At 33.5% G+C, this 25,755-nt stretch overlaps 2 protein-coding genes, 2 long non-coding RNA genes and 6 other non-coding genes across 10 annotated transcripts; 1 reads left to right on the top strand and 9 right to left on the bottom strand.

The window, feature by feature from the left end:
• Positions 1-547: 547 nt before the first annotated feature.
• LOC146947067 (uncharacterized) lies at positions 548-1,743 on the bottom strand. Its single transcript, XR_015026898.1, has 3 exons — positions 1,607-1,743; positions 1,403-1,469; positions 548-844 (listed from the first exon to the last, which is right to left on the bottom strand). It is a non-coding gene; the product is annotated as an uncharacterized LOC146947067 (long non-coding RNA).
• A 409-nt stretch (positions 1,744-2,152) lies between these two features.
• Positions 2,153-4,161, bottom strand: LOC146947068 (uncharacterized). Its single transcript, XR_015026899.1, has 2 exons — positions 3,707-4,161; positions 2,153-3,445 (listed from the first exon to the last, which is right to left on the bottom strand). It is a non-coding gene; the product is annotated as an uncharacterized LOC146947068 (long non-coding RNA).
• Positions 4,162-8,561: 4,400 nt separating this feature from the next.
• LOC146947069 (small nucleolar RNA SNORD25) lies at positions 8,562-8,649 on the bottom strand. The gene has a single exon (XR_015029367.1). It is a non-coding gene; the product is annotated as a small nucleolar RNA SNORD25 (small nucleolar RNA).
• A 98-nt stretch (positions 8,650-8,747) lies between these two features.
• Positions 8,748-8,832, bottom strand: LOC146947070 (small nucleolar RNA snoR8a). Its single transcript, XR_015029577.1, has one exon. It is a non-coding gene; the product is annotated as a small nucleolar RNA snoR8a (small nucleolar RNA).
• Positions 8,833-8,907: 75 nt separating this feature from the next.
• On the bottom strand, positions 8,908-9,017 carry LOC146947071 (small nucleolar RNA snoR97). Its single transcript, XR_015029898.1, has one exon. It is a non-coding gene; the product is annotated as a small nucleolar RNA snoR97 (small nucleolar RNA).
• Positions 9,018-9,361: 344 nt separating this feature from the next.
• Positions 9,362-9,477, bottom strand: LOC146947072 (small nucleolar RNA Z278). The gene has a single exon (XR_015029555.1). It is a non-coding gene; the product is annotated as a small nucleolar RNA Z278 (small nucleolar RNA).
• A 69-nt stretch (positions 9,478-9,546) lies between these two features.
• Positions 9,547-9,638, bottom strand: LOC146947073 (small nucleolar RNA Z223). Its single transcript, XR_015029382.1, has one exon. It is a non-coding gene; the product is annotated as a small nucleolar RNA Z223 (small nucleolar RNA).
• Positions 9,639-9,698: 60 nt separating this feature from the next.
• On the bottom strand, positions 9,699-9,783 carry LOC146947074 (small nucleolar RNA U36a). Its single transcript, XR_015029580.1, has one exon. It is a non-coding gene; the product is annotated as a small nucleolar RNA U36a (small nucleolar RNA).
• A 3,029-nt stretch (positions 9,784-12,812) lies between these two features.
• On the top strand, positions 12,813-14,310 carry LOC146947075 (protein ASPARTIC PROTEASE IN GUARD CELL 1-like). The gene has a single exon (XM_085744772.1). The coding sequence runs from the start codon at positions 12,886-12,888 to the stop codon at positions 14,176-14,178; it is 1,293 nt and encodes a 430-aa protein (XP_085600898.1). The 5' UTR covers positions 12,813-12,885; the 3' UTR covers positions 14,179-14,310.
• A 578-nt stretch (positions 14,311-14,888) lies between these two features.
• On the bottom strand, positions 14,889-22,698 carry LOC146947076 (DEAD-box ATP-dependent RNA helicase 27-like). The gene is made up of 12 exons (XM_085744773.1): positions 22,242-22,698; positions 21,316-21,501; positions 21,004-21,192; positions 20,287-20,370; positions 19,488-19,529; positions 19,191-19,262; positions 18,806-19,105; positions 16,809-16,847; positions 16,608-16,712; positions 16,281-16,349; positions 16,062-16,187; positions 14,889-15,372 (listed from the first exon to the last, which is right to left on the bottom strand). The coding sequence occupies exons 1-12, from the start codon at positions 22,596-22,598 to the stop codon at positions 15,256-15,258; spliced, it is 1,686 nt and encodes a 561-aa protein (XP_085600899.1). The 5' UTR covers positions 22,599-22,698; the 3' UTR covers positions 14,889-15,255.
• Between the last annotated feature and the right edge of the window lie 3,057 nt (positions 22,699-25,755).

Raw genomic sequence — 25,755 nt, forward strand, 5'->3', positions numbered from 1 at the left:
TCTAACTTATTGCAAAATTTGTTTTGGTCTTTTAACTTAAAAATCGATCAATTTTATCCTTTAACTTATTTAAAAGTTCAGTTTATTCCCTTGAATTTAAAAGTGACTAATTTGGTCCACTAATTTATGTGCACCATTTATGCCTTCTAAGAACATTTGAAAAATGTTGCCTGAACATTGAAAAGCGTTGCCTAAAAGAATAGGGGGCGTTTTCCAGGTGTCTCTGTTCGAGCATTGCCTATTATCTAAGGGGACGTTTTTTTGTGGTCTTTGGGCACACTTTTTAGAAGCGGCGCCTAAAGCACAGGAATAGGGGACGTTTTTTATGGCATCTGAGGGGACGTTTTTGAATGTTGCCATATATGGCTACAACTGATAATCGTTGCCTTAAATATTAGTCTAAATAATCACAAAAACGTAGCCATAGCATATAGGCAACACTTTTTACAATGTCCTCATAAAATATACAATCTTTCAATTAGTTTAAGAATATGGTCGATTATAACCGGCTTTGACGTATTTTATAGATTATATCTCAAACAAGATCAAATTTAAATACGATAGTTGTATTATGACAAAATTGAGTTCGAACATTAATTCAATACAGTCATAAAAAAAATCTCTAATTAGTTCACTGTAACTTATTTCTATCATATGCTTCAAAGATTTTCTTGTTCCTAGCTAGCCACAAAGCCCAAATTACTTCCAGCCATGATATATGTTTCAATCTTTTGCCTATGTTTCCCTCTAAAGTGACTTCCATGTTGTATGAAATGGTTCATACAACTATCCGCACGAACACCTTCAACTCATAGCCACGTGTAAAACGCAGTCTATAGAAAGTCTGCAAACGAACACGATATTATTTTGTTATGCAAGGTACATAGTTGAAGTGTACTTGAGCTAAATTCAAATACTTAAAGTGTATTCAAGCTAAATCCATGATTATATTCTCATAATCCGGCCTTGTTATTTTAATACATGGACATTTAGAAAGGGGCTCTTTTATTTTAATCCATTAACTAGATTAAAAATAAGTATATTACAAGATATATATGTGCGTGTGCGTGTGTGTGTGTGTGTGTGTGTATATATATATATATATATGTTTTGTTACAAGCCACCCTTTGGTGGTGTCTTTTAACAAGTCACACCTTAAGGTGTGATTTTCACTTTTTAGTTATAACTTTGCTAAAAGACACCTTCATAAAAGTGAGTTGGTGTCTTTTCGCAAATGCTCATAGAGTAACTTGATAAAAGACACCTTCATAAAAGGTGTCTTCTATCATAACCCTATATATATATATATATATATATATATATATATTCAATACAAGCTTAGCATGTATGCATTATTTAAAAGGAAGAGGAAGAAAATTTGTTGACAAAACATATAACCCACTTTTCTTTAGAAGTTGGAATGAAGCAAGCCTTGATTTTCTCTTTCTTTTTAACTTGGTTTCTAACTCCTTCCTCACATAAGTTCAAAGCAAAATCGGAAAGAACCAAACATTTAGTACCCCAAAAACGTGCAAAAGGCATAAACATAAGATGCTAATTGAGTCTTAAAAAATTTCAACATCGGATTTTGTATGTTTTACCATACCTTTTGACTTATTTCCAAATGGAGACACCAACGATGTCCCAAAGCCCCTGCAATCAACGAAGAGGTTCTAATATAGCTCAATGGAGATGTAGTCTTCAATGTTGACAATGAAAAAGAATATATGAGCTTAAATAACGATTTGCTCTTTTCGTTTTAGATTAAAAAAATTAAAAAGTAAAACTTTTAATTAGAAAACTAGAGGTAATTAAATATCAAGAGGTTCTAATAATTTAAAACTTCCCGTTGGCCACACATCTCAACATCGTATTCTTTAAAATAAAACACAAACTATCTAATCCATCACACAATAATATCATCTTTTAACCATATATCAGGAACATAGACTTATCTATTTAACCTCAAAGCACTCAAATCTAACTCTGCCAAATTAATTTAAGCATCTAAATTAAATTTGAATTTAACTTATTAAAACCTTAATCACAAGTGGATCATAAAACCACCATCCACAACAAGTACTTGATCAAAATGGATTTTTAAAAACTTACAACTCTAAGTTCTACCAATCTCCAAATTCTCATTCTCAACAAATAAAAGGGCAGTTTTATTGCAAATGAAACTATCTATACATTGTAAATAATGGTTTCTTAAAGAATAGTTGTATCTTTAATCCTTATCTTTTCTGCTCTGTAAATAATAGTTTCTGATTACGTACCTATGCCTATTGTTAAAAATATAGATATTATCATGTTGTACACTACACTACAATTTTAATCTACTTACTTTCTTACCCATGTACATTGAAAGTAGCCACTAATAACCACTCACATCCTGTTTGTATAAGAAAAGTCCATATTATTAAGTTTCATTTGTTTCCTCCTAATTGTTTTGTTCTATAATATTTGCTGATACAAAGGTCCTTGATAAAAGTAAATATACATGGGTGTGAGTCCATTGATAATGGCATGGAATCTAATGTTCACATATATGACCTGATATTTTCAAATTGAGATGTACACTAGACAACCACTGTACCACACTTTCTAGACATACTCTGATACCTTAGTGACAGATCAGAATTAAGAACACCAATTTTGCAAAGGACCAAAACTAAAAAAGTTAAAATCATCAATATAACAAAAACAACATGCTTAATTTGTGTCTCTTCAAACAAAAACGAAAATACATATAAAAGTCCCTAAAACTAAATTGAGAGAATAGAAAGAAGATGAAACTACCCCAAAAGAAGAAGAAAAATTGGTTAAATGGCCGCGAATCAGTTTCCGGCGCGGTGTAGGTGAACTCCGACGTGGTGGTCGTCGGTGAAAATTCTCCGATCATGAAATAAAATTAGGGCTTTTGTTGAAGAAACGAGAAAAAGAATATCAATTAACTTTATCAAAATATTGTCTATGGTGGCCATAAAATGAGAGACAAGGTGGTGATTAAACTTTTTCAAATCCCACTGATCTAGAAACAAAATGGTTGTTTTTGGAAGGGAAAAGAGAGAGGAGTTCAATGGTAGTCTTTGTTTTTCAAATCGGTCCTTGTGGTGGCTGTAAACGGCGTCAAGTAGCTAGCGGTGGTAGTGGTTCAAAAAGGGAGAAGAAGATATGTGTTGTGTTTTCACGTGAAAGAGAGGTGAGATTTAGTATGGGAAAGGGGAGTTGTTTCCCATCATGGGAAAGTATTTTTTTGACCATTAGATCAAATATAGACCATAATGTTATCATAGACACTCGCCACAGTATTTTATTCACTCTCCTCCATATATCTCTCTCACTCACCACTTGCAGAAACCTACTTAACCCATTTAACAACATTCAATCAATGGCAGAAACCCAACAAACTCCTCCTCTTCCCTCCCTAAACATTCAATTCCTGCAATCAACAACAAGATCTAGGTATTCAGATTCATAGCATCAAGATCCAATCATAATCAACTACAACTTCATCATATAATCATTTCATAAAAGAAAAAAGAACAAATAACAATAGGTGAACAAAATGGAAACAACAAAAATAAAAATAAAAAACAATGAGAAAAATTATGATTCAATTGAATTAAACGAAAATCAACTTGTGTAAAAGTAACCTCAAATAGAAAACTATTAACTTCTTGTTTCAATCGGTTAAACACACCTCCTTTAATTTTCTTTTATAATTTGATTCCATCTCCAGTTTCAGCTATATATCACTCTTTTATATACTACTTTTTGTAATTAAAGTACTAGCTGGTAGCAAGAAAATAGTAACTAATGTGCATATTTCAGAGATTGCAAGAAGAGAAGCAGCACATAATTTATGGAGGTTCCAGTCCGTTGAACAAACAAGGATTAGAACATAAGAAGATCAGAGTTAAAAGAATTCACAAGCGTGAAGCCATCGTTGGATGTAGGGAGGTGAGAAAGAAAGAGACAGCGGAAAGGAGATTAGAACAGAGAGGTCAGGTGAGATGGTGGGGAAAGGAGGAAGATGAGTGGGTAAGATTTAATATTGAGAGTCCATAATAAAGATGTGTTCTATACTTGATCTAATGGTCAGAAAAAGCTTTCCCATGGTGGGAAAAAACTAGCCTTTCTCAGGCTAAATTCCACCTGAAAGAGAAGGAAGGAAAAAGAAATGCGTGATATCAGTACTTGCCAAAGGGAATAAAATTGAAAGTAAATAATAACAAAAACAATTATTATTATTATTATTATATTATTATTATTATTATTATTATTATTATTATTATTATTATTATTATTATTATTATTATTATTATTATTATTATTATTTTGTCAAGTAGTCTAGTGACTAGAGCTCGCATAATTAAATTGTGGAGAATTGGAATGATGAAAAAGTAAGTATAATTATACTCATCTAGTTTATTACACTTTTTAAATGATAAATTAAAAAAAACAAAATATATATTCATATCGTGTTTGTTACATTTGTTTTAATATTTAAATTTATTCTTATCTATTTGTTACATGTGTTATTTGTATTGAAAATTGAGGGTATATTTTGAAAGAAAAATCTAGCCCAAAAATGCTGAAAGGGGTAGTTTTCTTTATACTAGACTCTTGACCCATGCTACCGCACGGATCATACCACGTAGAAGTTAATCTAATGAATCGCAATAATGTAAACATATATAGTTGATAGAAGTTTTATATCAGCTGAAATTGGGGTGAAAATGTTGGTCATCTTATCATGTAACATCCTGCTCGTCAGCTAAAGGGATATTACCAGTCGAACGTGCTAGAGGATAAATGTTCATGGAATGTAAGTATGACGGAAAATGTTTATCAAATGATAACAGTCAAGCATGGGTTTTGTATCAGTGTCGGACTAAACACGATTAAGGCGAAGGGTAAAATGGTAAAGAGCCGCAAGGGTTATTTAAAGCCACAAGGGCCATATTTCATTCATTTTCATTTCTCTTTCTCTCTCTAGGTTTGAGAAAGAATTTCTCTCCTCCTTCTCTCTAAACATGTCGCCCCCTTTCCCTCTCCCAATCGACATGTTTAGAGAGAAGGATGAGAGAAATTCTTTCTCAAACCTTGAGAGAGAAAGAGAAATGAAAATGAATGAAATATGGCCCTTGTGGCTTTAAATAACCCTTGCAGCTCTTTACCATTTTAACCTTCGTCTTAATCGTGTTTAGTCCGACACTGATACAAAACTCATGCTTGACTGTTATCGTTTGATAAACATTTTCGTCATACTTACATTCCATAAACATTTTTCCTTTGGCACGTTCGACTGGTAATATCCCTTTAGCTGACGAGCGGGATGTTGCACTCAACCCCCTTAAAAAAATTTCGTCCTCGAAATTTAGAGATTCCTTAGTAATTGCGTTGACTTACACTTAACATCCTTGCATTTTAGTTCTCTGGCGTCCAATTACACACTTTCAAAAGAATTCAAGTATATTTTTCCCATTAAAACATGTAATTCCTTTTACTTTAATCCACATAAAACCGAATATAGTCTTCTTAATCTTAATATCCTCCTCAGAATTTGGCGTTCTACTGAAACATCGTGGTTGAAACGTACCCTTACTACATATGGACTGGTTTTCTTAGATCCATATCTTATCTACTTAGCATTAACCATTCGTATAAGTAACTTATCATTAACTAGAACATCCAGGTTTTGCCTTTCAACTGGGGTCCTACTGGAATCCAGGTTTGCCCTGCAATGCTCGATTGCATCATAGGCATCTTATCGTGCATAGATATAGTTCATACTTAATCTTTCTTACTGCACCTTGAGACTCATGTCTCTTGCTTATGTTGGTTATCTAATGATTCTGCAATCTTCTTAACTCATCTCAGAGTCTTAAGAAATCTTCCTATCTCATTGCACCCGAATTCATGGGTTACTCATATAACTTGGCCTTATGGGTGTTGGTGGTGGTGGATTGGAATGTGGTGTGAGGGGAAGTGTGAGGTACTCCCAGCTAGATTTAGTAGGAGATAAAGATTTGTATGGAAAAATAGTTTCTTCAAATCTTCTCCCTTCTCTCTCTCTCCTCTCTTTGCTCCTCTCTCTCTCTCTCTCTCTCTCTCTCTCTCTCTCTCTCTCTCTCTCTCTCTCTCTATATATATATATATATATATATATATATATATATATATATATATATATCTCTTCTCCCTCTATCTCCTCTCTTTTCTCCCTTCTCTCCCTCCTCTCTTCCTCCTCTCTCTATCTCTCATAAAAATAAAATAAAAAATAAGAGTATGTATTCAAAATATTATGATAGATAGTGTGTTGTAATCATTTCTTTTCAATGAGTCCTTAAAATTCATAAAATCCTTTGAAATCTTATAAATCCATAAAATCCTTTAAAATCTTATGATGTAAATCCATTGAAATCCAAATTGAAAATCCTGATTGTCTTTTAAAATCATGAAAGTCATTAAAATCCTACAAAATCTTTTAAAATCTTTGAGATTTTTGTAAGCAAAAATTGTCCTTCAAAATCCTAATTCAATACACCCCCCTTAGATTTATGACAATCTTGAGTAGAAGCAAAGCAGAGTGAACCAAACACTTTGAAACTAGACAAATCAGACAATTCATTGTACACTAGTTTATAAGGAATTTCTCCTTGAATAGCATTAGAAGGTACTCTATTCATAATAAAAACAGCATGAGCGACTGCAAATCCCCAATACTTGGAAGGCAAATAGGATTGTAAAAGAAGATCTCTTGCTATATTCAAGATACATTGATGATTGCGTTCCACCCATCCATTTTGTTGTGGTGTCCCTACACAACTGGTTTGATGAACGATACCTTTGCTAGCATAGAAATCAGCAAGAGTGAACTCCGGTTCGTTATCGCCACGTAAGACTTTGATCTTGGCATTAAGTTCTCATTTGGCAACTTAACAGGAATATCAGGCACCCTTTTATATCGACTAAACATGCTAATGGAACAACAAGCATGATCGGTAGCTCCACTGTCCAATATCCAGGCATCTATGGAACCAGAAATAGAGCAGCATGAGACACAGGTCTTACCTTGTGTCATGTCAGAGTGAGGCTTTGGTGCTGATTGTGCAGAGGGTCCAAGATGTCGAACAACATTCACCGCATGCTCAGCATCACCCTTGACAATGTTCTTGAGAATAGATCTGAGAGCTTGCATCTCCTCAATGCTAAAGAAAGCTCCAAGGCGAGAGTCATCCATATAAGCATAGACCGACCTAGTATCTGTATCATCGGTATCTACACAATTAACTGCAGCCATCAGGTGCTTAGCAAGTGCAGAACCATCGTGTAATCTGAAGCCCGAAGGGTAGCCATGCTTTCGGTAACATGTATCCACGGTGTGACCAGTACAATTGCAATAAGAACAAGGCTTAGTGCTGGAATTGCCCTTTGCCTTTACCATATACAATGGATTTCTTACCATCAGAGAGGTTAACCATGACTTATGAATTCTTAGTAACATCCAATCCATTAAGACTCATGTTGAAGAATCATTCCAAAAACAGAATTAAGATTGGGAAATGGTTCCATCAAAAGAATTTGGGAACGAACAATTGAGTAATTATCGTTCAATCTCCAATTCAGTGACAGAGAGAGAATTTTGACAAAATTTGTGTAAATCACGTTGTAAGGTTGAAATGCGAACACGATCAGTGCGAGAGAAACATGCCTGCAAATCGTTTCATGCATCAGCGGCGCTATCAGTGTAGATGAGGCTTTGCGCGATTGAAGGAGGGACAGAGTTCATCAACCAAGAATGAACAAGGTTGTTGCAGCGGATCCACGCTTCAAAGGTTGGATCGAAGGAATCCGGCATCGGAGACGAACCATCAATGAATCGGAGCTTACATGACAAACATAAGATGAAAAAAATAACAATAGCTGGTTCAACTTTATGTTATTTGATGAAATTACTGTGGAAATTTAAGCTAATTTATATCTAACAATCAAATTCACATTTTCAGGTAAAAAAGAATGTTATTTAAATTTTAAATGTCAAAAAATGATTTTTAGGTCAAATAGTAATGTTGGTCCTTGCAACTATAGCTGCACAATTTTGTATCTGCTTCTTGTTACTTGTGCTGTTTTTCCAAATAAGTTTTACGCAAGTCATCTCCCAATCAAATTGGTACTCATGATTTACTTCAATACCAAGGGAAGTGTATAGTATGGTTAATCATTTATTTGATCAATTTCTTTAATTTGAACCTTAGGATATGATTTGTTAATGTTACGCAAATAAAAAGAGATTGTTGGGAAATATTACCGACATTGATTCAAAATTATATGACATAGTTTGTTTTAAATAGGTTTCAGATGCATGCAAGGTAATAAGGGTAAATGTCATGCCAATACTTTCAATCTAACACCTTTCAATCCTAACAAAGTTGCAACCTTCAAAAATGCAGACGCTATTGAATCATTATAACCAAACTAGAAATAATAACGACAAAAAGACATAATACAACAAAAAAAAACAACAGAAACACTTGACATTATAATAACTAGTTAACTCAGTCCCTTAGATGTTCAATAATATCTGCGATCATACCCGCAAATCATTACAGGTCTGTTAAAAGACTCATCACAGTTAACAAGTAATTCAAAAACAAGATTTCAAAATGACACTAAACTATAAAAAAGTGCATTTAAATTTATTACAAGATGGACTAATAAAATTAGATAGAAAGAGGGGATTGCTCATATTCTATGGGTGTAAAGTGTCTGTCATGCCAATAGCATTCAGTACGAGGAATTTTTTATAATCATCACAACCAACCTCTTTCAATCTTATGCTACTCTAAAAATCAATTAACGAAAGAACAAAGAATTCCAAGATTTTTTGAAATTGAAAAATGTTGTGCTGATATTTAACTCCAGACTCGTGGGTTACAAGAGATGAAGCTGATAGACAACACCAAATATTTGAGTTTTTTTATCAGACTCTAAATCCAATTAAAAGGGATAAGAGGATCCTTAATTAAAAACTCAATGACACTAAACAACAATATACTACAGTGATTAACAGAACAGAACAATTAAACACAATTATGAACTAGTCTACTTATAAGCCGATAATCAACTACAGACACAGGACGTGTTAACACGCCAACACTGCTAATAATTTGATAAAACCATATTATTTAGTGTAATTATATGTGTCGGTGTCGTGTCGGTGTCAAACACGGCCTCTGTACGACACGGAGACACGCCTAATCCAAGGAGTGTCAGTGCTTCATAGCTTATAACAATCCAAATTTAAAGCATTCTAATCCAAATTATTCGGCAATTTTGAAACACAATCAAAGCCTCATTGAATCCATTAATGTCATATGAATGTCCCTTCACCAAGTAGGTTCTCCCTGTAAACAGGGGCTTGGCTCCAAAACACCTCAAACAATCGGATATAGTTTAATCATAGGCCAAATTAACATATTAAAAAACAATTAAAAATCAATAATACAAATATAACGTGAATTGCTTAGTTAATATTAAAGGCTCGGAATACATTACAGCTCTCTCAGTCACGAATTTTCAGAAGCAGAACTGGCATAAAGCTGAATAATTTGTCATCACAGCCAACATATTATTATAAAAAATTGAATGAAACAGAAAATGTAAACAAAAATAAAGAAATTAAAATTTGGCTCATATTAAGAAATTCAACCATTATTCCGATATACTTCATACAAAAAACTCAGAAGCGCGGATAAAATGTAATCATAGCCAAAAATTAGTGTTAAAAATCGAAATCTGAATAAATTATAACATAATGATGTGGCGAATTTTTTTAGAGGCATAAACATTGAAAGGTTAAAGCACCACGTGAAAACCGCCTATGATTCAATTTGTGCCTCTATGACTAGCTTTTGATTTTCATGGAATATATTTGAAAACAAGCTAAAGGTGTAGTGAGGCAAAAATCAAAACATATAGAAAAGCAAAACAAATTGGCAATAGCTGTTTGGTATTCAATGAATTAACCATAGAATACTGCTGATTCATAGCGTATATGCTGTGGAAAATTCAATAGAATAGCAAACATGTATCCAAATTGATTAAAAAACGATTATGGGTATAAATTATAGATCTACAGCAGCCAATGCTAAACCCTAACTATGATACAAAGAATGAATTGTTGTGAGAGAATGGAAGCTGGTTATTGATTTTTATAGGCGTCATCAAAAGTCAAAACCCTAAAAATACCAATTTCAAGGGCCGGGCCTTTGAAAATTACTCTTTGAATGGATCCAACATAATTGGCAAAAAAGCCCACTTTGAATGAAGACCATGTTTTGGAAATTACTCTTTGGGCCTCTTGAATTGCTCACAGACCCCTAAAATTCTTAAAATGCTCTTACTTTCAATTACTCCCTCCGTTTCAAAATGAGTGTCGTTTTAGGTGTTTACACACATATTAAGAAATGCAATGATTAAAAGAAAGAGAATGATTATTTTACCAAATTATCCTTATTAACTATTGGTTAGTTTTAAAAGTAATACTTTGGAAGTAGTGTGCAGAGTATTAATTGGAGGGTACAATTGAAAAGAAAAAGTTATTATTGCATTGGAAACTGAAAGTGACATTCATTTTGAAACAAATTTTTTTGGTTAAAGCGACACTCATTTTGAAACGGATGGAGTATTAAAGTTACGAACGGGTCCAATCGATAGATAACTTATGAGTCACATAAAAATATAGAAAGAATAGTATGAACCAGAGACATAAGGACGTGTTGTGACAGAGCTAAAAATTGGTTAATTGGTATGTTGACAACAAATAAAACAAACTGATATAACAATCTGATGACATAACAAAACAATTGGATATAAAACATCAACATTGAATCATTTCAATAAACCAACAATTTGTGTTCGTTATTAGATAAACCAACAAATCATGCAAATCATTTTGATAAATTTATGTATTCATTATATAAAACATCAGTATAAATACAAAAAAAAAAAAAAAAAAAAAAAAATCAAAATATGAAAATAAAACCCTATCTAATAAGTTGTTCACTCTGCATATCCTTTATAACTCATGTGTCTAAACCTCAAACGATATTGGACGATATGTCCTAGTTATGTGACAATTTGTTTGAGACTAGCATATAGAGGATCCTATATATATTCCTCACCATTATTCATTATATCCAATGTTATGATTCTAACCCTCCTGCGAGGCATCATCATGGGACAAGAGACTTATAGAAGCAGAAAATGTAATCAAGATCGACTTGTCAGTTGGTCTCGATCACTGGCCCGTGCAGCTCTTTTCGATACAACATGTAACAAGTAATCCTCAAATGTCTTGTCCATCTGGAAAAAAAAAAAGTTTTCTATAATGTAGATAAGGCAAATGTTTAAGCACATGTTTTGAAAAGTGGGGAAACACACGGCCACACGGGAGAAACCAAAGAAAACACAGGGAGAGGATGGGGAACAAGGTTTAAAGCTAGATGGAGCATTAGAATTTGAAGATTCAAGTGTTGATTCAACATCCTCTCATTTTCATCTCTTTGTTGTAAGTTACCATGATAATGTGTAACTAAACTTCTCATTGTGTTGGGATTAGGTGTAGTTAGTTGCAATTTTAATATGAATACTTGATTTTGGATGGTTATATAAGTTTGGTTCATTATATCAATGTTTCAATTACCACACTTAACTTTTAAAAAACGTTAAGCTTCGAATATGATCTATTGATTTAGAAAGTGCAAGACATTGAATTTTTATCTATTGGTTTACGATCACGCACAATATCAAAATGTAATGCCATTTTATCAGCTTACTAAGCGAGACATCAGAAATGAAAGGATAAAATATATCTCTTGTTATTTTCGAATAATCGAGATGTATGGTGAGCAATAGGTGAATGTGTAATTGAAACACTGAGTATATTATAGATCAATGAAAGACATTATAGGATTAACTAACGAAACTTCCAAGCACAATTTTCTCATCTTGATATTTATAATACTTTCCTGCACAACAAATTCTTTCCAATTCTGAAATCGAAAGAACCGTGAGGAAAAAAATCAATAGCAAAAAGAAAATTAAGTTAACTCCTTTTAAAAATTGTGATATTTTCATCATTTTTTGTCCTTCTTTAAGTCAACTCACATGTATCATTCGAAATTTAAAAAAAAAAAAAAACAAAGTCAAGTTTAGCACATTATAGAATTTTCTCTTACGAAAGTTTAAATTTTTTGAACAAAGGATTAATTAAATATGAATTTTTATGTTTTCTGAACTTAAAAATTCATATTTTGTTAAAAAAATAATAATTTTTTAGAGAGATTATTATAATATTCTAAACATTTCTGTAAAAAATCATTCAAAAATTTGAATGATGCACAAGACCTGAATTAAAAGCAGTAACAAAAAATGTGGACCGAAAACTTTTCGGGGACTGAAAGTCGATAAAAATTTTAGAGACTAATATGACAAGTAAAAATATTTATAATGGTAATAACATATTCAACCCAAAAATCAAACTTGAAATATAAACCCATCTTGATCGAACTGCTGAGATATACACTACCCTGTCACCCTAGATCAGTTTAGTACAGCTCAAAATGCTGGTAGGTTTCTAGTGGAAAATATGTGATAATGACCATTGTCTACACATTTTTTAACGACTGCTCTAATGTTTCATTTGAACAATGCAAGTGAAATGAGTTACCAAACCCCACACTCATCAAATTAACTCTTAGAACAATAATACTGAGTTAAGAACCTCCTCAAAGTAGTGGTCTAACCCAAAAGGAATTAATATTCTAGTGCCAAAACTTGATCCCCAACTATTCACATTTAGCTAATGCAAAAATGAATATTCTAGTGACATGTTTTTGTTGTATAATTTTATTAACAATTCAACTATCTCATTCTGCATCTCCCTCACCTTCTCCTTCTAGATCAATCATTAGCATCCCACTATATCACAAGAAAATGTTCAATAACACCTACATAACCTCTAGAGGAATACAACATCCTCAAATGGAAACTACATCAGATATATACCCTCTAAATGATGCATATGCAATATTTTTATGGATTGGTACTCCAGTACAAGTTGTATTTGTTATGATAGACATAGGAAGCCCAATTTCATGGTCACAATGTGATCTATGTAATAATTGTTACCCTATGCAACGCCCTCCTTTCAATACTAGAGCATCAAGTACCTTTAGACAACTTGGTTGTTACACAGATACATGTTTGATCCCAATGATGAGGGAAGTTTTTGGAAACTGCACTGAATGGACATGTAGATATAATGTGAAATATGGTACCAGGGATGAATCTCATTCCTTTGGTGCAATGGTGACTGATACACTTAATTTTGAACATTCCAATACAGAGATTAAGAATTTCATCATTGGTTGTGGAGATTCATATGAGGGTCCATTTAGGACTCAATTATCAGGTGTTTTAGGTTTAGGACGCGGTCCGCTTTCGGTTCAAAGTCAGCTCAATGCAAAGGCCTTTTCTTTTTGTCCTGTAAGTCAAGGATCAGAGAATCCTTCATCTCTTGAGTTTTATGATACTCCACCTGAAATGAACCAACATGGTGTTGTTGATGATAATAGCTCCATTATGGTTCCCTTAAGTGAGAACAGTGGATACCCTTTTTATTACTTTTTGCAATTTGTTGGTATAAGTATTAATGGGTTTATGTTGGATATTCAATCTAGAGTTTGGGGTTATGGATTGAACTATGATGGTGGTGTTATTATAGATATAGGAACAGTGCTAACTTATTTACCAAGTGATGCTTATAGTGTGTTTAGGTCAGAGATACTTAGAACAAATCATAATCTTACAGTGAAGCCAGGATATGAAGGGTTAGAGTTTTGTTATAAAGATGATTCATCTAATGTATTTCCAACTATTGAACTTCACTTTCAAAATGGAAATATTGCAGGTGAAAATTTTGTGTCTTACAAGTTGAACAAGAAACAACTACTCTTCACACCAGAAGAAGGCACTGTTTGTCTATCATTTGCAGAAGGAAAAAGTTCTGCTCTTACTGTGATTGGAAGCAACCAACTCCAGGGAACTTTATTGACGTATGATCTGGCCAATGAGATCCTTGTTCTTACATTTAATAAGTGTTAGGAGATTAGTAGAACATTGGTTGTTTAATTGATGTAGTACCATCTGTATAACTCTTTTGTCATTAATCAATTGTCATTAATCAATTCAAATTTAATAAAAATTTAATAAGGTTGAGTGTATTATTCACCCTTTTGAGTGCTGCAGGTTTAAGAAATTATGATAATATCCATTACACCCTCCGGTCACTATTATAAGCAAAAAACAATATTGTAGGTTCATTCATTTAATGATGTATATGGTCTTTATTGTAGACCACATACATCATTAAATGAATGAATCCAAAATGTTGATTTTTGTTTGTAAAGCCTTTGTTTACATTCAAAATTTTGGGTGAATGAGTACCTATACTAGCCTGCCCTAAGCTAGGCAATTTACGATAGGGTTTTATTTTTACACATTTACTGTGGTTTATAAGCCTTTATTTAAGTTTTATTAAGTGTTAAAGGATTTTTTTAGACTATTATATTTTTATTATCAGTCAAAAAGTTCTAGTTTGGTACCCCTAACATCATACCTTGGTTATAGCGGTTTTAACTGTGAAGTGAGAATTTCTCACCCAATTTTGAAGAAACAAAAAATTTGATGTTGCCAATATTTGACATAAGATTTATAGCAACAAACTTATACTCTCATCACATTGCCACCAGCGAACTACAACAGCAAATAGTTTATAACATCAACTTACTATCAGAAAGAGATGTATGGCTGAACTGAGTATGGTTGTTGCTTTTCAAAAGCTTCATTTGAAAGTTGATGATAGAACTTACAATAACAAAAATAATCTAACCAATTGGAAATGCAGGATCAGAAACAAATAATCATGTCGAACAATATTACAGTTCAAAATTGCACATAACACATTCCAGTCTTAAACTTTCTAATCAACTTAATGTTTGACAAAGTTGCAAAATCTATCTCACTATGTAAAATTGGGATTCCTGCCAAAACTTTGGGGTGGGGGCGTGTGGGGGTTGTAGGTGGAAGATGAGAATCACATCCATGTCTCCTGCAAACGATGCTTCATAAGTAGCCGCTTATAGTCTGCATATCTTTTCTATAAGGATTGATGTCGCCTGATCAATGTCTTCTTCCTCCTTCCACTTTTTGAATTTTCTTCCTATGCTTCGAAGCACTGCTATCTATGTTCAGACTTATCTTCGGTGGGTTTGTAAAACAGAATGAGGTAGCAACAGCCTACACAAGTACAATAAATAGTACTGTCAACATATTGTTATTGTAGTCATCATATCATACAATTCTAAACTGTAATTTTTATCTACCGCTAAGTCTTCATTGGTGGTGTAGTAGGAAACAGTTATTCCACAAGCCAGAATAAAGAGGCTTGAGAGAATTATGCATGGTAGCACTTAGGAAAGGAGAGATTTGCTAAATTTCATATAAGATAAAAGATGTCGAGTAAGAAAGACATGAATGGATCTCATTCATGAGAAAGAAAAAGGGGAGAAGAGTAGAGTGGGATGGGTAACAGAGGGTATTAACACACCACTCTAATTGTATTTATCTTCAATCCCAGAAACTATAATTTTATCGACGTAACTAAAAACATGTCTAACATACGATTAACTCTTCAAATACAATGTAGCCATCTTACTCATTTTAGTTTCAATAATTTATTCTTCTATTATTATTAATCATTCAATTGTTACAACCTGACTCTATTATGAAGTTTGATATTAGATGAAAGAAAAATATGAAGAGTCCAAGAGGCCGTTGATTTATTTCAGGTTGGTATGTACGTGTTTGTACACAACTTCAGACAAGGATCAATTAAGATTTGTATCTGTCTGTTTGAAAGACATGGATATTCATACAGTTCAGGAAATTTGAAAACCATTATGTAAAATGTGATGAGAAAGTTGTACCTGTAAATCAAGGCGGTGAACATTGAATATTTCCTTCATAGAATGTGCATTATATGCCAATATATATGACCTATAAGCCTCTTTGGCCAGAGTGTTCAAATGATAAACGCTGGCCACCATCTTCTCCTGCAAAATCCAGATGATACTGTGTAAGATAAGCTGCAATTGGTTCTGTATTAAATCATTTTTTAATTGGCACTTGAGGAAGGAGGAACATACCAGTTGAGACTGTACATTTGAAAGCTTTTTATCATCAAATGCATACTCTTTCACAGGAACCTTTGCTGCCTGAAATTAACCACAAAAATAAAATTCATGATTCAGGATAATGTAAGAATAACTTTTCAACCAATATAATAATATTTTCAATTCACCGCCTAATTTTATACACTTCCAAGGGATAAAAAATACTGCCTTCCCCCTTTACAATATAAGCATAACACATTCAAGGTTTCCTCAAGAAACCTATATTGCAACTTTTAAGATCAAGGTAGAAGACTCTAGTTAACTGTGTAGCTTTCCCCTATAAAGAGAGTAGAATCTGACCTTCAAGTAGCGAAGAAATTGCAATTCTTCAGGAATCAGGAAAAGTAAAGCATTTCCTTTTCCACCTTCCCCACGAGCTGTTCTACCAACTCTATGGATATATTCCTGGAAGCCATAGAATAACATATGTTAGACTGATATATAATAAGAATATAAATAAACAAATTGAACATGATCATGACCATAAAAAATAAGAAGCACCTTTGGTTCATCAGGTGGATCAAACTGCACAATCCAGTCCTACAAAGCAGAAAAGGAGAAAAAGATTAAAACAATTGTGCCATGATATCAAATTAACAGAACATAACTATAGCAAAAATGCAACACAACATTTGACCAGTTTTACAATAGTACTAAGAACCAAATTAAACAGAACAACTCTAACAACTAGGAATATGGGAAGCTCAACTTACAACAACAACAACCAAGCCTTATCCCACTAAGTGGGGTCGGCTACATGGATCAAATGACGCCATAGTGTTCTATCAAAAACCATATTCGAGGGTTCAATGTGACTATTGTAACTTCGGCCAACACACAATTTGAGACTTTACCACCGTGGAGCGGCTTTTTGCAAAAAGATGAGGGAGATGTATTAGGGTGCTGATATGAGTAACAAGGGTCAAAGAATGTCTAATTCTTTGGTAAGAATTTCTATCATTTTGTTCTTCCTTATTTTGGCATTTCTATTGATTGACGTTGATTCCGATCTTTTGAAAGTAAAGTGGACCTTTTTCAGCAGGTCTCTAAACCTCCTCTTTACTCGGCTCGGGTTCGGGATCCAACTCATTGACCTCTAAATCTTTTCTAATGGTTTCTCTAATGGTTTTCTTAGGTCTTCCTCTACCTCTTTTAACCTGACTCTCCTCCATTTGATCTACTCTTCTTACAACGGCATCTACGGGTCTTCTCTCTACATGTCCAAACCATCTAAGCCTATTTTCTACCAACTTTTCTACTATAGGTGCTACCCCCACTCTCTCTCTAATGGTGTCATTCCTAATCCTATCCTGTCTAGTCTTACCACTCATCCAACGCAACATCCGCATCTCCGCTACGCTTACTTGATGTTTTTATCCTTTATGTTGAAACTTTTGTACTATTTATCCTTTACATTTTTTATCATTAGTTGCTCTCATTATCATTGTTATAATTATTTATTTTATCATATTATTTAACAATACTTTTTGTTCTACTTTATTACTAAGCTTTAAAAATAAAAGAGGATAATCTGATTGAAAATAAAAGTGTTTGGGCCATACAACTCTATTCCCCCATCCCCACAAACATAGAGTCTAAAGCAAAAATAAATAAAACTGAGTTGGGTCAGGCCCAAGCTTTCTTTTCCCCTTCAGCAAAAAACCGTAGTTGTGCTGGGTGAGAGGGATGTGGCCACCTCAACTGAACTCTCCTAAAGGTATAACAACCAATTCACATATAGGCAAAAAACAGAGAAGGGGAGTAAGAGAGATTCACAAATGGCGGTGCAAAGAGGAGCTGCGAGCGCAAGGAGGAGTTGTGGTCGCAGGCGGTGGCGCCTTTCCACACTCAGGGTTTTTTGTTTTAAAAAACAGGACATTCGAACAAAACAGTCAGGACGAAATAAAGTCCATTTCGACACCTTTCCACCCACACGTTCCCACCGGCAACTCACGATTTCACCCACAACGGCACACTTCAGCAATTCTGGTACGTCATAACACGGACCAAGGGCCTTGGGAGGCATAGGGATTGTACAATCCTACGACGCAGCTCACACAAACTTGACTGCACTGCAAACCAGAGTTCTGATTGATCCAAGACTAGTGAAAGTTGCAACAAAAAATAATCTACACTTTCTTTTTCCTATTTTTCATCCAAATTTCAGATCCAAGCCTTTAAGATATATTCTACTGTTTTTTCTTTGATGTTTACTAGATACCCAAATCAGTTTGGCACCCTAACATTTACCACCGGATTTCATATCCAACAGTAACCCAGGCAACAATGCTATAGAGTACTGCAGACTGCAGTGTTCCCTCTTCTTTCAGTATCTTCATTATATTTCTTTCATACCCCCACACCACACTCTTTAAAAAGGAAGGTTGTATGGATGCAAATTTCAACTGAAGTTTTGCGTGAAAACAAGAGTCTGACAACTTAATTATATTGCAGGTCAGAAATATATACATGTAACTTAATAAGAAAATATAACATACCACAGCAGGTATGTCAAGTCCACGAGCAGCAACATCAGTACAGAGCAATATCCCTTTTTCAGCTTTGCAAAAGTTGAAAAAGGTACTTGTCCGAGAATTCTGCTTTTGTTTTCCATGAATATTTAAACAGTCTAATCCAATGAACTTAAGAAGATCAGCATGGAATTTGACAGAGTTGCATGAAGAGAAAAACACCATCACTTTTTTTGATTGGTATCTCTTCAAGAATGAATACAGAACAACAAAACGCTTGGCACAGGGAACAACAACATAACCCTGTTCCAATCCTTCAACAGTGACCTGCATCGATGCGGAACGTATTAGATACTATGATAATGCTGTAAAGAAAATTTCAAAGGAGGTGATAGAAGTAGGTAGGCATCACCTTTTCTCTCCCAACATCTACATCAACATAGACAGGAGGTGTCTGAAAAGACAAGCGGGCAAGATCCTCAACCTGTAATTAAACAGGAAAATATTTCAAAAAACAGAGAATAAGTAAGCAATATGCTTGCATTCCCAAGATTTCCAACTTTCAAAAATAGCATGCATTAACTTCAAGTATAGCAAGTGAAAATAGACATTCACACGACAATTTAGAATTGAGTGGAGTTGACAAAATTGAAACAAGGATTTGCTTTAAGGGAAGGTTCATGATGAAAAATAGAAATTAACAACAAACCTTCTTTGTTTGTGTGGCTGAAAACAAAGCTGTTTGCCTTTTCTGTTAGAAATGAGAAGCAGATAATTAGCCAGGCTCATAAAATTAGGTAAGACCAAAATCTAGATATAAAAAAGCTACATTTAGCATACAATCAGGAAAACTAGGGAAGATAATATGATGAGTATAGCAAGTTAGCAACATCGTCCCAGGTCATAGCCTAAAAACCTTGGCACCATACCTTTAAACGTATTAACAAGATACCACAAATATTTGGGACCTTTACAAGTACATATATCCAGAAAATATACCTGAAGCACTATTTTTTTGTCAGCAAAAAAGACCACTATTTTTAGAATGTTACAAGTTTGAATGCAAGCAGCTACATGTTCAAAATCAATACACTCACTAGTAGTATTAAGTTAACTGACAGATGAAAAATACTAGCAGAATAAACTACTCTTTTGGAGATGAAAACCTTGAATTATTTAGCATCTTGTTTACAAATTACAAAAGTAATCATACATATATTGGTCAAAAAGACTACAGGTTTCAAAACTTCCTTCTGAAAAAAGTTACCTATACATGTTTCTTCTTTACAAATCTTTGAAAACATATAATATAATCTATTTGGTTGCATCATAAACTTCCATTAATTTTCATCAACAGTGCAAAAGACACTGGAAACTATCATTCGGAAAGCTATCTACTGTAATTAATTTTCAAATCCACTTCCCTCTATGTAATGAATTCATATAATTGCTGAAGTATTTTTCATGAGGCTGGACAAGACTAAATAAAACTCCAAAAGTTCCAATACCTTTGGAAGTATATTAAGGATCTGCTTCATTTCCTCCTCGAAGTTTGATTCCAATATCCTGTCTGCTTCATCAATCATGAGACACTGTCGAATCATGCAAGAGCTCAGAATAAGAAAACACCAACACCAGAAGTTGCAATGATATATAAACTAACATAGAAGGAAACACTCCCTGACAACCAGAGAATAACTTCTCTGTTCCCATCAACAAAAAAATAAGCAGAGATAAAAAATAGGACATATACAAAAGAAAAAGGGTGACTGATGCAAGCTCCATACATGATGGAGAATAAATCAAAGTAAAAGAAAAGACCCTTATCGAGAGAAACAGCTTCTCTGCACAGCCAAAACTACTCAACAGAATTCATGAATACCTCTCATATCCCCCATCACTTACTTTAAAACCACCTCACCTTAATTCCTCTTGGGATTATCAATGTTAATTGGTCTATCATATGATATTTCAGTACTACATATTGATTTTATGTTTTATTTTCCTTCTAAACTACAAAAGGATGTTTGAAATTCAAACCGATACCAAGAGAGGACTTATAACTTATGAGTTAATATTCGTCACATACTTCCCAATAATTTGTTACAAAACCATTACAATGAACGAAAAGCATGAACAACAGATATCAACATTGTTTGTCACTTGTCCTGTCAGTGTCGGTGCTTTTTAAATCCATGTAATTAAGAATCAAATCAGTTACTTACCTTCAAGTTTTTATATATGAATCCTTTTGTATTCTGAAGGTGGTCAAGAAGACGACCAGGCGTTGCAATCAACAGATTTACTCCTTTAACAATGCGCTCAGCTTCTCCCTTTCTACCCACACCACCAATAACCCTTCCCAAAGTTTGTGAATGATAACCTTTCATTAGCTCACTCGCCACAGCGTGTGTCTTAAAAACCAAGTCGCGGAATAAGTCAATAACGACAACAAAATAATAAAAAACAAGAAAACAAATAAAAAGTTGCGTAAATCAAAATAAAATTTAAACAAGGAAACGAGCATGTGTGTATACCTGAATGGCAAGCTCTCTAGTTGGACAAATGACAATTACACCAGTTCCATTACGAGGTGTGAATTGCACATTGTACAACAATTCCACAGCTGGAATTAAAAATGCAAGTGTTTTACCAGAACCCGTCCTCGCAGCACCAAGAACATCCTTTCCCATCAATAGTGGCGGAATCGCTTTTGCTTGAATCTGCATTTCACCATTCATTGAAGTAAATTATGAGTCTGTTTGGATCGAGTTATTTAAGTTAACTACTACCATACGCACTTATGAGGCTTTTTGGGATAAATTATGAAAACAACTTAAGACATGTTCATAATGTGCTTTTCAGCTTATTTCTACAAGTTATCCAACATATTTTATGAATACACCTTATAGCTTACACGAAAACGCCATAAGTTTTATGAGACTGACTGGGAGAAGTTACGAAATTAGCTTACGACAATTTCATAAGTTTTTTCAACTTATTTTCATAAGTTCTCCAATGTAGCTTATAAAAACAACTTAAAAATTACAAAAAACAATTTAACATTAGGTATTTTTTGCTATGAAAATACATTATGCTAGATTATACTTAGGGCTTGTTTAGATTAGGCTTATTTTGAGCTTATGCAAATCAGCTTATGCAAATAAATAAGTTTTTATGTTATTTATAAGTTCTCATTAACCAAAATTGTGTCTTTATAAACTGTTTTTCCACAAACAACATTTACAAACTTATGAATAATACATTAAAGCTTATTTATTTGCATAAGCTGTTTTGCATAAGCTCAAAATAAGCCTAATCCAAACGGGCTCTAAGAAATTATAATCAAATTAAACTGTTTATCTAAACATCGCTTAAAACCTTCGTTTTATTTCTACCTATTTGATCAATTAGTAAAAAAATAAAAAATTACAGCTCACAGTTAATAATCAAAAAATGTTACCTGAGTCATATGGGTAAAACTCATTGCAGCAATAGCCTGAGAAGTACGTTGAGATAACCCTAGAGACGAAAAAGACTCATTACTCAGAATTCCAGAAGGCAAAACATTCTCAACTTTCTTCTCTTCTATTTCTTCGATGTCGTCGTCGCCGTCTTTATCGTTCTTCTCTTCTTCATCTTCTTCTGCTTCAGATTCTGTGTTTTCATTATTCTTCTCCTCTTGTTGTTGTTGTTTTTCAAGTTCTTTTTCCAATTTACGAGATCTTTTTCTGTTGCGAAGCTTCTTATTCTTCTTCTTGTAACTGTCGTTGATTTGGTTTTCGGGTGAGATGTGGTTGTCGTTGTCGGATTCGGCCATGATTGGTTTTGGTTTGGAATTGGTGAAGCAATGAAGCTGCTGGTTGTTCTGTGGTTTTTGAGAAACAGTGTCTAGCTGCGGGGTGTGTGTGTTAAACCCTAATATTGAATTTCTGGTAGTTTCATTTTCATATGCTTTTCTATTATTAAATTAAATTAAATTAATTTTCTACTTCAATCAAAATAATAATAATAATAATACTAATAATCCTCACCAAAAAAAAAAAAATATAATCCTCTCAAAATATATATATATAAAAACAAATATGAAAACAATTTGAAATAAATTGAGATTATTTCAAAAAAAAATTGAATATAAATTGAGATAAAATACAATAATTTTTTAATTAAGTTATATTTATTTTCTAAACTACTTTTTTAAGGTCAAATTGACTCATCTTTTATAGACTAAAGCAAAAGGTATATAAAAAAAAAAAAAAAAAAATCAATTGATTTGCCTTAAGTGGTTAGTGAGTTTCATTATATGAATTGTTCGAAAGAACTTGAGTTCGATTCTTAGTGACAACAATTCTCGATCAAGGTGAAACTCAGTGAAATTAATTAATTTATTAGCAAAATATTTTGGTAATTATGGAGTAGTTTATTGCAACTGCCTTGTGCTCAATTAAATTTAAAGTGCCTTATTTAGATAAATTTAAAATTTTCAATGGGAAGAGACTGTTATTCATGCTCGTGAAGCTCTACTAGGGTTTCTTTGTGTTACGCTTTCACAAAATTTAGCTAGGTTATCGGCTGATGTCCTATCAACTTTAGGACATGAAATTTGGTTGTACATTTTTGTGTCGTGGGTGTTGGACGAGGGATAGGGCAATTTAAGAGCATCGACAATGGAGACACCCATTTTTGGGTTCTGAAATAAGTTCCACGCGTACATTTCAATTTTTTAATATTAAAAGAGTGTGGGTCCCGTTTAAAGTTGGAGGTCTTAAGTAAGAACCTGGGTCTTAAGTAAGACCTCGGGTCTTAGAAGACCATGAAAAAAGATTCTCCCCAATGGGGGTACCTAATAGGTATCGGGTCTTAAATGTCTAAGACTCTCCCATTGGAGATGGTCTAATGTGTGTTATGTCCATGTTGATTTCTATTTGCCTTTTCCATGCCTATTCATATCAATAATAGTTTGGTCTAGACTTTCTTAGACTCTAGGCTAGGTAATTCTACTACATATGCCCTGGTTACAATGCTAAGACGCAATCAATAATATTCACATAGCGGTTAGCGGGATATTACTTGTAGATTGTTCAATTTCATTTGGGCCATTAATGTAATCTAATGTAGGTTTTATTTCTATGTAATTTTATTTTCCATTCCAATGTCTGCACAAGTTATGATTCCAAATGGTTTTTTATTTTCTTTATGATATTCATCTGTATTTTGCCTCTAAGGGTCGATGTTAATGTTAAAATTGCAAATTTATCCTCATGTGAATCTATATGTGTTGTTATAGTTTCATATTTGGTTGATTCATATTTGACATATTAGTAGAATAGATATATAATGTCAATGCATAGCAAAAAATAATGGTTTTGAATCTGTGTTTGATGTGTTAAAAAATAAAATAAAAAAGGTTATTGGTTTATTGTCTGTTTCAGATATTCAATGGTAATATGGTGAAGGAAGAATCCCTGAACTGAAGCTGATGGTAAGATGCTTAATTTCAATTTGTAATAAAGGTAAGGAATACCTGCAAGAACTTGCTGACAGAAAATATATATGTGAAAGTAGCATGAACTTAATATGGCACAGAGCCGTTGTTGAAAACCAGCAAAATTATAACACTGCAAAATTATATGTATGTACCAATTGGAAGAATCATAAGAAACATAAAAGGAGGAAGCTGATGCCAGGCAGTCTCTACAATGATAAGATTGTGCAAGGAGAACCCACTTAATTCTGCCATGTTTTTCTCACGTTGTATTGTAATTTGCAATGTGCAGAATGTAACTTTGAAAATAGAATGAGAAAAAACCAGAAACTAAGTCTCAAAATATTGTGGTGAGTGAATTTGAATCTGAATTGGAAAAAGATATAAAAGCTGCTACTTCTTCTTAGCAACAATTTAAAGGTCATTACTTCTTACAATATAATTTGTATGTTGGGCTGCATAAACGTTGCATTGGATTACAGTACATGACAGAGTCATGTATATGTATAAAATCCCATTACCCCACTTATCTATCTGGTGTACTGTTAAATAATTATAGAGATTTGATTAATGATACTTTTATATGGTAGTTGAAGGATATGATCATTGCTTAGTTAAGTGTAGAGGTGCAATAATCAATTTATTTTATGCAACTCTTAATAGTTATTATAGTAGGTAAGTCAGGCCAACAGTGTTGATTAATGTTTTGAGTGATCTATCTAATACAACCTCAAAATTCACAAACATAGTCTATGAGCTGACAACTACTTAGTTAGTAGTTAGTTTATGTTATCAAAGTGTTGTTACTTCCGTTCATTTCCTTTTATCAGACCCTTGATAAGAGACTTAAGATTCTTAATACATAATAAATATTTTTATTCTGTATTTATACCTTGCATATGACTGATTGCGCCTTAATTTTTTCTTTGAAATAACATATATTATTCATTGACAAGAGGGTGCAAGACATGCTCACAACTCACGGAAAAAGTGGCAACAAATACAAGAGGGGCCGTATATAGGCGGCACACCTAAACACCAAAACCACTCGGTCATGATGCCGAAATATACAACAAGTGAAATCCCAGGATAAGCATACCCCTGCATCACAACCGAGCTCACCACTCAGCTAAACCAAAACAAATAACTTCCAAATATGAGAGAAAACCAAACCCCTAAACTGGCAACACTTTCCACACCGAATAAACAGGTAAGACACTAGAAAATCTGTTAGAGACAGATACATATAAACTTCCAACCCAACTGTCCAGACTCAACCTCCAAATGGCACAATGCAAATACAAATGCCATAGCAGCACATGCCTATAATTATAATACAATGCAACACCCCTCTAAATGTCCTATCAAAAAGAGTTATGGTTGACATGTTTTGTCTTCTTCTAATCAGTTGAAAAACACTATATACTCTTTATAGGGACGACTTAACTTCATTATCTTGATTTGGAGATGTTTATGTTGGATTTGAATAATT

This window comes from Medicago sativa, chromosome 2 (genome assembly GCF_051527215.1).
Source record: "Medicago sativa cultivar Bolivia chromosome 2, Bolivia_mono, whole genome shotgun sequence".
Lineage (NCBI taxonomy): Eukaryota > Viridiplantae > Streptophyta > Magnoliopsida > Fabales > Fabaceae > Medicago > Medicago sativa.